This window comes from Plectropomus leopardus, chromosome 22 (assembly GCF_026936395.1).
Source record: "Plectropomus leopardus strain MGB_pleo_1.0 chromosome 22, ASM2693639v1, whole genome shotgun sequence".
Lineage (NCBI taxonomy): Eukaryota > Metazoa > Chordata > Actinopteri > Perciformes > Serranidae > Plectropomus > Plectropomus leopardus.
The window spans coordinates 5,177,236-5,195,139 of NC_142197.1; the positions used below are offsets into that span (position 1 = coordinate 5,177,236).

At 37.9% G+C, this 17,904-nt stretch overlaps 1 protein-coding gene across 3 annotated transcripts in view; it reads right to left on the bottom strand.

The window, feature by feature from the left end:
• The window catches only part of tmcc3 (transmembrane and coiled-coil domain family 3), a 57,833-nt gene that overhangs the window by 31,469 nt on the left and 8,460 nt on the right, over positions 1-17,904 (bottom strand). Inside the window, exon 1 of one of the 3 annotated variants that reach the window (XM_042511572.2) lies at positions 1,648-1,927. The exons of the other annotated variants lie outside the window; for them this stretch is intronic. Coding sequence (XP_042367506.1) covers positions 1,648-1,650 — 3 coding nt within the window. The 5' untranslated portion in view covers positions 1,651-1,927. Of the gene's footprint in view, positions 1-1,647; positions 1,928-17,904 lie in introns of those variants that run through there. 3 annotated transcript variants of the gene reach the window in all.

Sequence of the window (17,904 nt, forward strand, 5' to 3'; positions counted from 1 at the left end):
AACATGACATGAGAGCTTACATAACGGGCTGAAACACTTCATACTGCTTACCACAGTGCATTTTGATAGCACATGATTATCGACGTAAAAAGATAGTAAGTTAGTGGGTCAAAAACATTGTGACAAGTTCACTGTCTGGTCAGCATTTGATGTAACACGCTCAGATCATCGGTACCAAACTCCATTATAAAATCTGTCAATTTAACGCTGCCTCATATGTGATTACAGATACAAACATACAGCAGTATAATATGATATGAGAGCTTACAGAATGGGCTGACTCACTTCATACCACTTAGGGACTGTTTGTTATTTATGAGGTGGGAGGGGTGTAAAAACGGGGAAGCATGTTAAATAATTTTTAAGTGCTGGGGAAAGACTTGTGTTTTTATTTTGGCTTAGTGGAGGGGAATAAAACTTTAAATGGCTGTATTTTGTTTTTGTTTTACCACAGAAAACATGCAGGTTTTAAATATTTTTTACTGACGTGCACTGCCTCCCGTTTTTGCCTTAATGGACCAGTCGTGATGTTACAAATGCTATGGTTTGTATGCTTGCTTTTAAAAATAAATTAATAGTTCGTCAATATTATACCATTTCTCATAGCCAGAAACTCTAAATACATAAATTTTCTTTGAAATTTCACCTTTCCAGCAATCCTTGGACACATTATGTGCCACAAATCCCTTTGTCAAAATAAAAAACATAACTAAATCTGACTTTAAAACTGTGGTATTTCATCAAAATCACATTATTATACGTCTCAAATAAAATTTAGACAAAGATAAACAGCTCCCACCAACTAACCAGCATGCACAACAAGAGCAGAAAACCAAGGCTTCGTTAAACTCCATGATTTCTTCTTCTTGCAAACTGACTGCAGGTTTGTTTAAAGTAAACAAATCTAATTTATGGTGGAGGGAGGCTCATGCATTTTTCCCTGAGGCACTTGGGGAGGCTTAAGATGAGGTACTTGCTTGTGGAAGGGTTAAAAAAAGACACAAAAAGGAAAAATCAAAGTCATACCCCAGCAGCCCCGCCTCCTCTGATAAATAAGGAACAGTCCCTTACTGCAGCGCATTTGACAGCACATGATTATGGAAATAATATGGTTATAAACCGATATAACTTATGGAAAATGCAAGTGAAACTGCGGTGAATGGAGTGTCGGGTGTGTGCCGAAATGCAGAAATGCTCCGAAATATTTACGAGGAATCTGTAAACTGGTTGCGCAGAAACAGATGTGCAATTTCTTTGACTTGAAAAGAAGACTTTAAGATTTTTTAAATGACATGTTGTTCTGCTTAACATGTTGGGACTTGCAGCACAAAGCGGCGTGTCTGCGGTTAAAGGAGGCAAAAATGTTGGTAAAAAATAGGATTTCCGACTCTTCTAACGACAAAAACTCGACGGTTAGCTATTTTAAAGACGTACTTGCATTTTAATAACTTGTTTACTCTTTGTGTGTTTGTTAAACTGGGCATTTTCCACCTCATTTACACCAGATTTACCTTTTTAACGTCGTGGCTAGAAATGAAACAAGGTAATGTATGGAGAAGTCGCTTGTTTTTAACACAAACTAAATTTCTGGGCGAGCTAATATAGCAAACCTTAGCCGTGTGGTGATAGTAGTAAACGTGTATTTACCATATTACCGCCGCTGGTGTGACTGTATGCCGACTCCTGGTAAACTTTTCTCCACAGCAGCACGACAAGCTCCGGACATAATCTCGGGACTCAGACTGGATCTCCGGTTTTGTCTTCCTCAGGTGTAAAGTTGACCGTTGTCCGTTAACGCCGTCGGTGCAACACATGCCATCGCGGCTCCCGCACGCTGCCACAGCTGCTGGAAAAACCGACCGACGGCGGCCACGGTGCGACTCGCCCCTCAGCCAGCCCGCCGCGGTAATCCCTCTGAACCCAGAGAGCCAGGGAAGCACAATGTGTGACTAAACCCCGCCCACCGCTTTACACACAGGGAGGGGCTGCGGGGGATATCAAATACACCCACATGAATTAATTCATAACCAGAGAACACAGAGCTCCAAACTAAACTTGTTATATATACAAATATATACCAAGTTTTTCTACTATGGAAGTACAAGTATACATTGAAATAAACCCTCGGTGGTGTGAGAAGTGTGATTATACAACTACTCATTTATAAATAAAAGTACGTAAGTATTTTGAGTAAAAATGTGCTTTAACTCTTTGAAACCAGTGCAAATTGGCTTGATTTCTTCCAAAGATAAAGTCAGTGAGTAATGACCAACAAAAAAATAGCAAGAAATTAGTAAAACGTTACAAGAAAATTACCTAAAAATAAGTCATAAATAAATAAGTAAAACTAATAAATAAATAAATAAATAAATAAAAGTGCTAAAAAATAAAATAAAATACAGATGTGTTTTTTGTAGCATAATTTTAGATATATAAGAATTATGAATATATTTCTTTGGACATTTTCCCTATTTTTTGATAAAATCTATTAGTCCCCCTGCAAATGACTGAATGAACAAATGAAAGAGGGATATGAATGATGAATGAATGAATAAATATATAAATAAATGTTGAAAAAGTAACAGGAAAAAATCCTCAAGAAAATGGTAACAATAAAATAATTTAAAAAATTATACATACATATATATATATATATATATATATATATATATATATATATATATATATATATATAACATTTCCAAAATTTGGGGATTTTTCTAGGATTTAAGGGCATTTGCATGCTTTTAGGACATTTCTGGGACTTTTCTTTTAAAACATTTTTTTTTTCAAAAGATTATTTCTGGGGTATTTTCCCTTCATTGATAGGACAGCTGGGGAATGACAGGAAATGTGGGAGAGAGAGGAGGTTTGACACGCAGCAGAGGGCCACGGGCTGTAACTGAACCCTGGCTGCTGCAAAGGCCTCAGCGTATGGGACGCATACTCTAACAGGTGAGCCAGAAGACGCCTTGACTTTAGGACATTTCAAGGATTTTAGGACATTAGGGGTTTAGCTAGGACCTCTGTCGAGGGGTGCAAGGGATCCTCTGATGGCACTCTTTTAAATAAACATGCTTTATTTTGATGCTGTTTTATGCTCTCTGGCACCTTATGTATACTTTAATTGCAGAAATTACTCCCAGTGTGAATCACTCTATTTTTATTTTGAATTAGACAATGTTTGGGGGGGCATATGGGGCGAGCAATCACTGGTGTGGGGGCTTTATTGTCAATTTATTGTTTCATATCTGTGAAATAAAAGTGTTGTTTCCACTGAGGGATGGTTTTCAGTTTACAGAAATGAACAGGAGCTCTGCATTGCTGTAACATATTTGTGGGTGCACGTCAGGCTATGGTATAGGCTGCAAAATATGCTACACATCTACGCAGAGCCCACATTGATGTTAAGAATAAATCCTGCTTTGGCATGATGTCCCTTTGAATCCGTCTATATAGTTACTATATAACTAATTGTCAAATAAATGTAAAAGAATAAAAAATAAAAAAATTTCTCGTCTTTTAAAATGTAGTGAAATAGCAGAATAAAATGGATAAAAAAGGAAAAATTCAGGCACTTCAAATGTAATTTGTTACGTAGAATTAAAAACAGATAAACACGACACTGGCCATTTCTCAAGTGAAAGGATAGACGAATTACCCTGACAATAGTCTGGGGAATGAGTCATGAATGATTTAAAGGCACCGCAGCTCTACTCCGGCTCCGCTGATAAAGAAACCAATTAGTACGGTTAGTGACCCGGTCATGTGATATAGGCCTCCTGATAGTTTACTGTCCGCACTCACATCACAATATACTCTGCACCTGCCATCTCCGAAAATGCCCACACACTGACAGGTGTTTTATCCCTGTCTTGCCCTCCTGTCATTCTTTATCACTTTCTTCCCTCTCGTGCTCACATCGACCTGCAGCCCGCTTTACGACAACGGCGAATGAGTCAGCCATCTTTTAATCATTTGTGACAAGTGTGCACGCTGACAGGTTGGACACTGCGGCCGGGTGATTCAGCCTGAGAACAGCACCTGGCACCGAGGCTGTCTGCAGGGCAGGAGCTCTGATATTGAAAGCTGAATGTGATCCAGGCTGATTCAATCCTCTCATTTCTGCATGTGCTTATTTACAAAGATCATTGCATCGCTCTGGGATTGAGCCACGACAAATCTTTCGGCTCGGATCAATCCTAATAACCTAACACACTTCCAGTCCATTTCACCTGAGGACTGATTAATTATATCCATGCTTATGCGTGTGAACAGGAGGTAGAGGACAAGGAGTTAAATGTGACATTTAATCAGGTGCTCTCCTTGTACGTTAGCATTGATTTGATTCACATTCACAGCGAGCTGACAGAAAACAGCTTTAGCCTTATGTAAATGCCATTAAGAGCAGATCTCTAATGGGTTCTGCAGCACTGCACAGCACTTGTAAAGCTTTAACCCTTTGAAAACTGAGCAAATCAGTTTGATTTCTTTCAGAAACATGAGGGAAGGAAAGCCAATGAGCAATTTCACAAAAATGACCAAAGAATTTGCAACAAATTAGTAAAAAGTTACAAGAAAATTACCTGAAAATTCACACAAAAAAAGTAAAGTAAAAAACAAAAAACAGTTTTATATTTATTTAACTTATTGAACTATATACTTAAGTATGGAGTTTGCTTTTCATTTTTGTCTTTTGTTTGTTTATTTTTTAATATTAATTCATTTTTTCATTCATTAATTTTATTTGTGTATTTATTCATTAATTTAAATATGTAAATTTATTTTTAAGAGGTCATATGTCAGGCTCTGACATATGCTCTGTTTTGTTGTTTTTTTTTAATTAAAAACACTAAATAAAAATTCAGCAACAATAAAGGGAATGACCTGAAAAAATGCTAAAAACAAAATAAAATAAAATTAAATAAAAATACTCTTTAACATATTTTTTATACAATGTATAATTCAGCTATTTATTAACATAGTTTCTGGACATTAGCCCTTTTGGGGGGCTACATTAATTATTATTAAGGTTATTTTTTTTATCACCTTTTACCAATGTCCTGCAATTTGCTCATTGCCTTTTCCCATGTTTTTGAAAAGAATTAAACATTAATTTCAGGTTGTTTTCTTGTCACCTTTTCCCAGTGTCTTGTAATTTGCTCATTGACTTTTCTCATCTTTTTTGAAGAGAACAGAACTTTTTTGCTCAGCTTTCAAAGGTTAAAATACGTGGGAAGGGTGTTTGAAAGCAGCACAAGAAAAGGGTTAAAACAGCAACAAAAGAGCATTTTAAGACTACTCTCTCTGCTGGCTTTGATTCATTCCAAGAAAATCGAAGCACATGCACACATACACACTCTCTGGCATGAATGCCGTTGGGACGCTTCATCTAAATGTCATCACATTTGACTTTTATTAAGTGCAACAGAGTTCAAATTCCAATTATCTGACAGAAGGAGAGACGCTGCATATAACTCAACATTAGGAGATGATGTAGCATCCATGTGTGTCGGAAACATTTGCGTGTATACATAAGATTCACTCCGTTAATCACAAGATAGTATTGTTCCCTTTTCCCACCAGCAACATTTGTGTTCTTTACAGACTTCCTGCAGCGCTTCCTGTCTCCATCTCAGCTGTGACATCAGTCTGACCTCCGTAACACCAGAGATTTCCAGAAAACTGATACTGGTCGGGAGCTTTTAGGTGGGGCTCCGGATCGTTTGGGAGAGGATGGGATCAGGACGTTCTGTGGGATGTTTGAGGGAGTTTGGAACATCATAGGAGGGATTCTAGAATGTTTAGGTGAGTGGATTGGAACGTTCCCGTGGGAACTGGGAATATTCAGGAGGGAAACTGGAACGTTCTGTCGGGAGTTCCGGAACGTTCTGTTGGGAGTTCCGGAATGTTTGAGGAGCATCAGGTTATTCTGTAGGGATTCTGGAATGTTTGGGTTCAGGGGTCAGAGCTGGAATGTATATGGGGGATCAGATAATTCAGTTGGGGCTCCTCGTTGTTTTTGTTTTTTGGTCCGCTACTTCACTGTCTTGATTCATTCTAGCTTTTCTCACCAGTCTTCTTTTCAGCAGCTGCAGCAGCAGGAAGCTGTTTTCAGTGAAAAAGCTCCAATAAACCAACTGTGCTCTGCCTGCCCAGCACAAAACAACAAAGAGATAGTGACTATGTTTACATGCACACTAGTTTTCCTCTATTATTACCAAAAGGGCTACACCTGACTCATAATTATTTCAGCCAAATCAGGTATGGCTGTTCAATATTCAACAATTCCGTCTTCTTACAGCAGCTTCATGTAAAGCCTGATTCCCACTGCACAAAAAATCCACTATCACCCACTAACATCTGTCTTTTTAATACAATGGGAATGCGTACCATCAACATTCACACACGAGTCAAATGATTCTGCAGTAGACATGAGTTTTTATCGCCTCCGGCTCTGACTGGCATCGATGGGAACACAACACCCAGGTGAACGCAGTAATTTCAGATGCAAGAGATGCAATGACGCTCTGGCACTAATTACTTTCCATCTCCACCTAAGCAGCGCTCAAAAATTTAGTTAGTCTGCACCAATTTTGAGAGAGACACTGAATAAGTATGAGATATACAAAGAGAATTAACCACTTAAAAGCATCCACAGACCTCTGTTCCTACCTCTGCTGTCTACTGTTCCCCTGTTCTCCTGCCTGTCCATGGCATCGCACAGACACACCAACAAAACAGCCACACAAACACGCGCACACACAGAGGCAGTGGGAATGCAGTCTTCTGTTTAACCCATCGTTTTGCACACACTAATTTTAGTGGGAAAGATGCATAATATAGCAAACTAGCTAACAAGATAAGAAGGTACTAGATATAAAACAAAAGTCGAGGACAGTATTGTACTAAGTTGCTGTGAGCTGTAAATTCATCACCTCTAAGCAGAAGAGAGAAGATAATGTTTTCTCAGAGCTTTTTTACTGCAGAGTCTCTCTTCCTCTGTGGTGCTGCCTGCGTGTCTCAGCATAGGTGTAGTTTCATCTTGTCAGACATTTTGAGCAGACAAAGATCCAAATATGACCAAAACATTTTCAACAAATCTGTGCTGCATAGAGTTAAGTGTGCAGGCGTTACTTTTTTCACTCATATGAGAAAATATTGCCATGCTGACCTTTTCAAAAGGTGGCTGAAGGAATGACAGACAGAGGCTGTGTTTGCAAAGCAGAACAAGTCTGCCATCAGGGGAACACTTCGAAAAAATTCTGTCATGATGCATTACAAACAAAATGGCAAGAGCAGCTCCAGCTGTTCCACTTTGCAGTCTCTGAAGTGATAAATGACACGTTACGGCATGTTAATCAGAGTGTGCACAGCTGCATAATCAAGAACATTAGGGGAATGTTTATTTTATTTTGTCATATAAACAGCTTACTAAAAATATTATCTTTTTCAGAATAAGGGCAAAAACTAGAATATTCTGTGCATGTAAATGTAGTCTCTCAATGCGTTTACATGCACAGTTTAGTCAAGTTACTGTTATAGCTTGATTAGGCCATTTAATTGAACGATTGTCCTTACAAACATCAGGGGAGGATCAATTTATTGAGTATGTCAGACTTCACCACAGAAGGTGGTGATATGCTCTCTTCCAGCTGTTTTTTTCCAGTTGCAAAAAAACCTTTATTATTGATACAGTCTATGATACAGACTGAATCACAATCATAACTGTTTATTAACAGTAACTTCAGCGTAGAAAACCACTGCATCACGAACATTTAATAAAACAGTGCAGTGCTGCCTCCATTGGTTAGTTTTAAGCAACCTAAAATAACAATATTAGTTTAAGTATATTCCATATGTTGAATATTTTCACCACTTTACCTTGCTTGGAAAGCCCTTACTGACAGGGATTTGAAGCCGTTATATCAAAAATGCCAGACTCCATTGAGAAAAACAATAATTTCACTCCATCAAAGAGCAAAATTTTGCTCTGTCGCTGCCTCCAACAGCTTTTGGGGAAGGTAAAGAGAAGCAAATATTCAAATATGGGTGACTAGGGTGTTGCTTTTTTATTTAAAATAAATATAAAATACTAGCTTTTCATGTTGTATGTCCCTCACGTACACCAAAATTAAAAACTCAAGTCCCTCCTCAGTGTTTACAGTTTTTTTAAACGCCTGACTCATTTTGCAGCACGATGATGTAGGATATCGACTTCCAATTACATCATCCACATGTTAGTCTGACTTTGAGAAATTCAAATTGGTACGGTTTCAGTCGGACTAACATGTTTACATGTATTTTTAAAATCCAGGTTTAATTGGACTAACACAATAATTCGACTTTTCCGAACACCATGTAAACACACTGAGTGAGTATCTGGTAAACAAAGTGGAGCAGTCAGCAGCTTAAGAGCCACAGTGTGGAGAACAAAACAGAGCTAAAAAATATTAATAACTGATTTAAGGTGAAATACTGACAATCTTGCGTTTACAGTTTATTTTTCTTACAAACAGAAAAGGGTGCGTCTTTAAAACCATGTGACAAAACTAATGTCATTACTTCAGTACTAGTATACCTTACTTCACTGCAGCTGCAATAAAAAAGAAACATCTGTATGATGAAATACAATGCAACGCAATAACCTTGGGTTACTTAAGACGTGGACTTTTTGTTCAGACTTCTATTTTAGTTGTGTGTGTTGCTCAGTTCTATGCTACAGTTTAAAGCTATACTTGTTTTGTTGTTACTTTGGACTGCATTGTGTTGATATTGTTCATATTTTGTCCACCTAATTTGCACACATGGATGATAAATGGCAGTAATATTGACGTCAATGCTAATATCAGTTCCCACAGAGACAGCAAACCTACTTCATCTAATATGTGTGAGAAACTAAACCGGCAGATGGAAAGCAAGAGTGAGACAAGAAACTGAAAGCTAATTGACAAACAGCGGTCCTCGTCCGAGCCGGTTATTGCTCAGTGTCTCTGAGTCAGACAGGAAGGGAAACTCTACAGAGCAGACTGTGTTCAGACGTCTCTGTGAAAAGATATGTCTCTTTGCTTCCTCATTTCTTTTGTTCATAAGATATCACTGCTGCACAGACAGTTGGAGACTGACACTCGGGTCTTATGGATGTAATACAGACTGTCAGATCAAGTGATGTTATGGAGATGAGATTACACCTGGAGGAGGCCATGTTTAATTAATCCTGCATTCATTTTTATCCATTATAATGACAAGCACTGTATGTGTACGGCAAGTAAATGATAACATATAACCTTCGGAGCGCCGCAGGAAATGAGGAGAGAATTACATTAAGATCTTGGATATTTCATCTAATGTCTGTCTGATATCACTGTCGCAGAGACGCTCTAATGTGTTTATAATTCTGCTTTTGTCAGTGGGGAATATGTCTGTATCCAAATGAGGCAAAAAAAGCTGCGACCCACCACTGTGTGCATCAGTTGGTTAAACTCATCTGTCATCCCACAGCGCCACACACACACACACACACACACACACACACACACAAACACACATTGTTTGGGCTCAGTAATTCATCATTCATACACATTTTTTACCAATACATTTCCAGAGTTGAGGTAAACAAACGACCATCAATACTTCTTAGCTGTTCATTTTCATTGCTATATAACAGCCTTAATAAATATATATTATATATGGCAATGCAAAAAGGGGGAGGCATGTCAAATATTTTATTAAGCACTGGCCAATGACTTTTGTTTTTTATTTTGGCTTTAGGCGAGGAGCATACAACTTTAAATGGCCGTATTTTACATTTACCGATTTTTATAAAAAAAAAATAAAGCTTTTTTTTCTTAAAAGTTTTTTTCTTCATCTTCTTCTTCATTTCTTATAAAATGATTTTTTAAAAACCTTTTAAAGGTTTTGGCAAAAATCTTGTTGGTGGATTTTTTTTTCTTTTAACGTATTCTGCAATTAAAGAAATTGACGTTTTTTTACTTTAAATTTTGTTTGTGATTCCTATTTTTTTTTGCTTTTTTTCTTTAAAATTTGGTCAGATTTCTTTCTTTTTGGTACTCCTTCATTTTTAAAAAAGAAATTTCTAAACACATGCCTTCCAAACATGTTTTCTCTCAAAATCCCTCAAAATGGCACAATTTATCACAGCAAAAAACTGTGAAAACAAAAATTATTGTTCTTGAACACATCTTGTGTTACTATACAAGTTTGTGAAACAAAATTCCATTACTTTTTAAAAACATTTATGGTATATTTATCTCTCCAAAACTTATCCAGGCTTAGTGATAGGAGCAATAAGGTTATGGCGTGTTTTTGGATTACATAACGCCGTCCAAGAAAAACACCACTTCTTTCATCGCACTTCATCCTTGTGTGAAACCTGTCCTCAAATAACTCTCCCTTTTTATTAAAGCTCTCAAACTCCTGCTCACTTTTTTATTATGTCAATGCTTTAGTGCCAGCAATTACATTTCCTTTCATGATGTGTCTCCTTGCCTCCCCCCGTGGCTTTTATCTCTCCTTCAATCTTCCCTTCCTTTCTCTCACTTATTGCCTGTACCTTTATGACACTGCAGGTTGCTTCACTCACACAGAGCTGTGTCTCGCCGAAAATTACGTAATCACTCTGAATCTCTCCCTGCCAAAAATGATGGATTTGTGAGCAAGGTTAGTTTCAACTACATAGATGTTCTTTTCACCTTGTGCTATTGATGCCGATAAGCCCCATTAGGCTCAGTAGTGGACGAGTAATGATCCTTACTTGCACACAAACAAACAGAGAGGGTAGAGGGGGACTGCTGACGCTGTTGCTCCGCTTCGTAATGGGGACAGTGACTAATCAGCCCGAGCATCCACATATATCACCAGGCAGAAGTCATCAGCCGAGAGGACTCAGTGTGACACACTCCAGCGGCAGGGTCAGCCATGATACCAAGCCTGTATGAAATGAGGACTAAGCTGCACCAACTAATTATAATTCCATCACTAACTATGTTAGAGGATTAGGCTGTTTCACCCCCACATGACCATTTTGTATGACATGCCTCCGGTGAATGAAGAATCCAAATTGGGCAAACATTCTTGATGAAGTGAAGTAAAAAGTGTTTTACAACAGCAAAACTACATCAGAACATCAGTTTACAAACTCTCATGCAGCTCTTGTATTATAATCAAAGTCTCATTTACCCAGTCGTTTGCTCAGTACCTCCAAAACACATGCATTTTCGTCAATTTCGAAAAAAAACTTTTGGTGGTATTTCAAGCAAATAGAAAAAGGCATATTTTGCAAAACTACAATGGAAAGACTTTTTTGGCTTTTATATGTCACAAGATGCTAAATGTGCTTGTCGGTAGAAACTGGCTCCCTCAGGCATGATGCAGCAGGAGCTACAAGAGCTGTTATTGCATCACATAACTCTTCAAAAGTTGAGCGGATCATCCGAAGATTTGAATCTACAATTTCTCTGTGATACTGACAATCAACTCCCAGAAATCCCTCATGTGTGGCTGCTCCCATATATGAGAGGTTTGCCTTTCTATTTTCACTCGCATAACACACTGCCTTTGGTTAGAAATAAAGACGGCTAGTGTGGTGTCTGCAATAGAAATAAACCTGCGAGTGTTTTAAACATCCATCGCCTCAAATGTTATCGCCACAGGAGAAGTCGCACAACATCACTCAACAGACACGTAGTCATCTCGTAATTGTGTTATATCGACATTTTGAAAAATATCACTTTAGTTCGTGCAAATCTATAATGGAAACCCGCCTACAGACTGTGACCATTTCATTATAATAGAGGAATTACTACAAAGGTACAAAGTACTCATAATAAGCTGAGGAAGTCCTGTGAAACAGAAGCAGAGCAAGATTTGATTCTTTTTTTCCTCAAAAACCATTGGTCGTCTGCAAAAAACTAAAAACAAATCAGAATCCCTAAATTGAAAACCAGGTATCTACCCAATTAACAAATATTCAAAAAGCCAAATATTCGGGTCCAGCCCTTGCTGCTCTCTAGTGCGCTTTCTCTGTGGGCCCACTGATGCTAATCTGAGCGCCACTGAGCAACTTTCCCAGGAATGAACGCGGCTGACGCCACGTTCATTCTGTATCCAGTTCTCTTTATACATCTATGGGTGTAACTCTCAGTTTAATGATAGACTTAATGGCCATTTAGTGAATTAAAGCACTTTTGTTATAACCAGGTTAAGTATTTAGAGTGACCGGCTCCAGTGAGCTCCTTTAATTCACTTTTCCACTCCCTCTCCTCTTTTTACTATCTCTACCTTAAAAGCAACTCTCTCTCTTTCAAACAAATGAACAGAGGAAGCTTGCCTCCTCCTCCTCCTCCTCCTCCTCAGGCTCTTTTCAGCCATTATAATAGCATTTCTACAGGGAGGGCTAAGGTTCCCTGCTTTCCAGCCGTACCTTTTGTCCCGGCCTCGCAGGGGAACTAAATCAATGGGGCATCTGAATGGGCATGCTGGGACTGAAAAAAGGTTGGCGGTTATTATAGGACTCTGGCGGTAAATTTAAGCTGACTGGAGTTGAAATGAGGCTCTGCAGCAGACAGATGCAGCACTGTCGAAGTTAATCACACGGTCACTATTTCACAAACCCTGATGCTGTTTTATTACAGTAGATGCGCACAGTAAAGCATTCTGGGAATGAAACAGATGGTCTGAGACGAGGTCTGGTGGTCAAAGGTGAAAGGACCCTGGTTTAAAAATCATCCATTCATACGTCCCTGAATGTTTATAGTTTTATTATGGCTTTTTTTTTTTAGCATTACATTACTTTATGTACTTTTCTAAATATATATTTCAGCTTAAAAAAGAAAAAAACAACAGCAAAATGAGGGGTGTTGGTGTAATGCTGGTTTAAAATAGTTTCAATCGCATAAATATAACGTTTGTAATTAACAGCAAAAAACTGTCTCTCTCTACTCTGAAAATAAAAAATGAAAATAAGGCTGTGACGTGTGATACACGTTTCTTTCTAAAAGATTTTTCTCTTATTTTTATATTAATCTTGGCTCTAAAAATGTTTTTTTTTCTCTCATCTTTTGTATATTAATTTGTATATGAATGAGTCTCATCTCATCTCAAAAATAGGTAAACAATGCCGAGAATCTAAGCAACAATTTGGATACCAACATTTATCACTGGGTGCTACAGTATATCTGTCGGTATTCAGAATGCTTGAGGCTCAGCACACTGCCCAATAATTCAGTTTTTCCAACTAAACTTTACTCCTTGCAGCACGAAGACAGCTTAAAAAACTTACTTAGACCTTCAAGATGAGATATAATGTAGAGAAAACATTAATGAACCAGAAACTTATTAAATAAAATAAGAAAAATACAACTAAACTTTTTTAAAAAAAATGGCGAGATTGTGGATTGCTGACATTGCTGTTTCTAAAATCTTTGGATCTCTTTGGGCTCATACAACCTGCATTTCAGGGGTTATTGATTTTACACACTACCGTGAATTCATGCCGACACTCATTATTTTCACACAGTTTGTGGCCTGTCCTGTAGAGTAAAAATTATTTTCTTGCCAGTCTTCGTTTACCGTCAGTTTCATCAGCAGGCTGCTTTCACCCACAAGCAGCTTCTGGCTGTTTCCTCGTCACTTTGTTCTTGATGCATGAGCAGCCTTGAACTGCGTTTGCTTCCAGACACCTCACACTCGTGATGATGCCACATCTCACATCCTCCCTACTGACTGTATAACCTTGTGATTTCAGCAGCCCGGTCGCCAGAGAAAATGCTGGCATTGTGCATTTCTGCAAACCACAAATACATTACTTTAAGATGTTTTATACATATCAACATGTGTAAAGTAATTGTGATGTGAATAAATAAGCTGCAAAGATGTTGATCCCTGTAAGAGACCAACAGAAATAAATAAATACTTTTTAAAGAATTCAAAAAGGTAATTTAGCAAGTCATTGCCGTGCTCCCAGCAGTTTTTTGGCACCAAACATGGGTGCTCTGTTGTTACCTGTCGCTGTTTTACCAGCAGTTTTTTAGGCATGAAGTGGCTCATAAAAGTGGTTGTTTTTTACAGAAACATCACTACTTTTCCAGAGGGATGGTGCTCCCAAACAGGATGTTTTAAGCCAAAACATGATCTTTTTCTTACCATAACCAAATGGTTTTTGTGCCTAACCACGTGTAAACCACAGCATTGTTGAAACATGAAGTTCTAAATATCTGCTACATAATAACATGCAAAAGTAGCATTTCCGTGGTTTGCAGATGCTGAGTCCCTACATTTATTCTGGTGATTAAGTTTAAGCACGGTGACCTTGTTTATACATGCATCTAAAAACAGCAGTACTGCAATTTAGAGTAAGCACATTCTAATATATGCAGGTGCATTTGGCACAGAAAGGCAAAAACAATCCTCTTAAACGGCACCCGCACACTTAGTTAATTATGCCAGCATTTTTTTTTAACATAGCTACAATACAACTATCCCACATGTGACTCTAAAGGTTAAATTCATAATCTTCACGATTCAATTTTTACAGGGTTGTCAGAGCTCGACTGAGCTCAAATTTTTTTTTGTTTGCTAAGTCCCTGAAGTAAGGCTGCAAATCCGAACACTGGTTATGTCAAGATAATTATGTGCATTCACAATTTAAGCAACATAATGCAGCTTTTAGTTGACTGTTGGGTCTCATTTCCTGGTTGTTTTGACGACTTGAGAATGAGGCTCAACAATCAACCTAAAGTTGCATAACGCTGCTTCAATTCAATATATTTGCAAAATAAAAAAAAATATTTGCTGCTCCATAGACATTTTGTAGCCTGGGACCCAGACTAGTCTGCAAGCTAATGTTTCATTTGTGAAGCAAATTGGGATTCAATGAAAGCCAAATACTGCACAGTAAAGAAGCATCTTACTCACAAGAATCCGACAAAATAAACTTCAATCGTTCAAATGTAGAGAGCTGCAACAGTTAGTCAGTTAATCAATAAGCAGATTAAGAGAAAATGAATCACCATCTATTTTAGAAAAAAAAAGAAAAAACAAAAAAATACATCTAATATTAAATATTTGATATTTTGCAATTTTGGCTGTATTGCTATTATTTTGACAGATATTGCCATTGCAATACAAGTCGCCATTGTAGTGCAAATGGTAATTTTATTATTTTATTTTCACAAAAAAATATAAAAATGATAATGTGATTTTTATTGGGGTTTGTACCAAACAAGCATGTTCTATTATATCTGGAATATAATTTTCTCTGTAGCACCACAATGCTTCATTCATAATAGTATGTTCACCTAAATCCAAAAATTGTAGCTCCTGCAATTTGGATGTTGCACTTGGCCTTTTTGCATTTTCAAAAATATCCTGATAAATTGTATAGCTGTAAATGTAAGTAACTAAAATCAGCTCCACCTTTACCAGTTGCATTATTATGTAAATAATGCATCAATAATCATAACCCAGTTATATGATACAAAACAGTATTATTCTGAAATGGGGTACTTTAAATGTTGCTGCTAATTCTTTTTTTACTTTTCAAAAGGACTTTTACTTTGTATTTCTACAATGTTGTAACTTTTTCTTAAGTATGCACTTCCTCTACGACTGGATATACCTGTTAAACATGGACTGGTGCCTGTTACATACTTTAACTCCGATTGTGTCCACAACTTTGATGTATCCAGTGATTGAAACGCTGCAGCCAAACTGTAATGTGAGCCGAATCGACTACCAGAATGTGCGAACGCTTTCATAAAGGGCGGTGCGGCCTCTCTGAGCGAACACAGGCACCAGAGGCCGTTTGAAATAAATATCTAAGGGGTCACACTTTCAAAGTGTCTGGGGGGTGAGGAGGAGCGGGGCACCAGCCATGCTTTCATGTGTCATCCCTGCTACACGCCCACGTCACTGCCCACCTCGCACCGCCAGCTTGTGACATTTCATTTCCCTTTGTCTTCCTCCGAGTGGTTTGAGACCTCTTTGGAGAATTAATTTATTTTTCCAGAGTAAATGACAGCAGCTGTGCTACGTAGGCGTAGGGGGAGAGAGGGAGGCGCAGGAGCTGAAAGACGCAGAGGTGTGACATTAAAGCAGGAGGTCAGAGAGATAAAAGGTCCAACAGACTGACATGTGACAGCATCACCACCGTTAATCTGTCAACATATCAAATAACTCTGCAGGCAAAACATTCATCTACTGTTAGATGGCTGACGGCTGCTGAAACTCTCTACTAGTGCTGAAACAATGAGGCAGTTATTAAAAAGAAAACATTTATTTAACACTTTGGGAGATAAACTGAATCCCTTTTTTGGTGACAGTTACACGAGATAACCACAGCCATTAGCTTACCTTAACATAATGGCTGAAAACATATGGGCAAAGCTACCGTGTCATTTTTAGGCTGTTCTCTTCTCTAACCTACGAAAAATAACGGACTACAGTTCATTAACAACCCACATGACCATGAGCTAGAAGGCTGTGATCATGTTACCTACGGGCCACAGATTGTTTTCCGTTACATGACAAGAGCAAAGGAGAGAGTCAAGTCACATAAAGAGCCAAAAAGTCTTTTTAGGGAGGATGTTCAATGTCGTGGACAAGTCAAACAAACACAGGACTTCATCCCAGGAGACAGGGGTTTGTGTCCCATGTGAAACCAAAAGTCAACAATGTTAAGTTTGTAAGTTTTGTTACATTATCACTTTACCATATCACGATTCTTTTCCTAAACATGACCAAAAGGGGGGCTAATTTACAAGATATCATGCTGCTAATTCATAAGATGTCATGGTATAATTTTTTAAAGCATTTTTTTCCAGTTCATTTTCTTGTTTGTTTGTATTTTTAACTTTTTTTAAACTAATTTTCAGGTAATTTTACTTCTCTTTACTTAAAAATTTCAGGTTTGTTTTTTTTTTTTTTTACTAATTTCCTGGTAACTTTTGGGCCATTTCATCTTTTGTTGCTCATTGCCTTCTTGAAAGAAATTTAGACAGTTTGTTCACGTCTCAAAGGATTTATCATTAAAAGAAATAGTTCAACATTTTTGCAAAATATGCTTATTTGCTGTCCTTGTATCAACACTTTAATCTAACTCTCAGCAAGAAACTGATAAAGTTCATCTCCAAAACTAATGAGCTGTTGCTTTAAGTCATTTGAAAATGCCAAACACATGTTGCTTTTTATTTGCTGGTTCGTCTGTTTACTTCTGCTAGTTGAAACGTAATTAAGACGCAAAATATAAATGGCACCTCTTAGTATAACACAACGAAAATCAACAGAACCACAAACGTAGCCTCCAAAATGACAACAGAGTTGAATCAACACCTGTCTGAAACAGTTTGAACCAAAGTGAACATTACCACCTTTATAAAGGAACGATATATTGCACTGCTGTTGAAGCGGAGTCAATGAACCGGCAACTGGAGTGAACATAAAGTCAAGACAGTCTGAAATAAAGAACAGAAAAAGAATATGACATTTCTTTTTCTGCTGACTTCACTGAGAAAACAGATGACTTTAGAGAAAAAGACTGAACCTCTGTTTACAGAACAGAGCCTGTTTTTCCTCTTTAGAGCAGGTAGCTGGAGGCCAGACACAGACAAGGTTATATGTTAATGAGGCTGAGCATGCACGCGCGCGCACACACACACACACACACACACACACACACACACACACACACACACACACACACACACACACACACACACACAGCTCTACGTAACTATGATTTAAAAAGACAAGTTAAATTATGAATAAATCCTATCACATCTGGTGTATTGTAATTCACAGACACCGCAAGAAAATACAAATATTTCTTTTTCTGGGCTTCTCATCCAGACTTTTATGGCAACACACACACGCACGCACGCACGCACA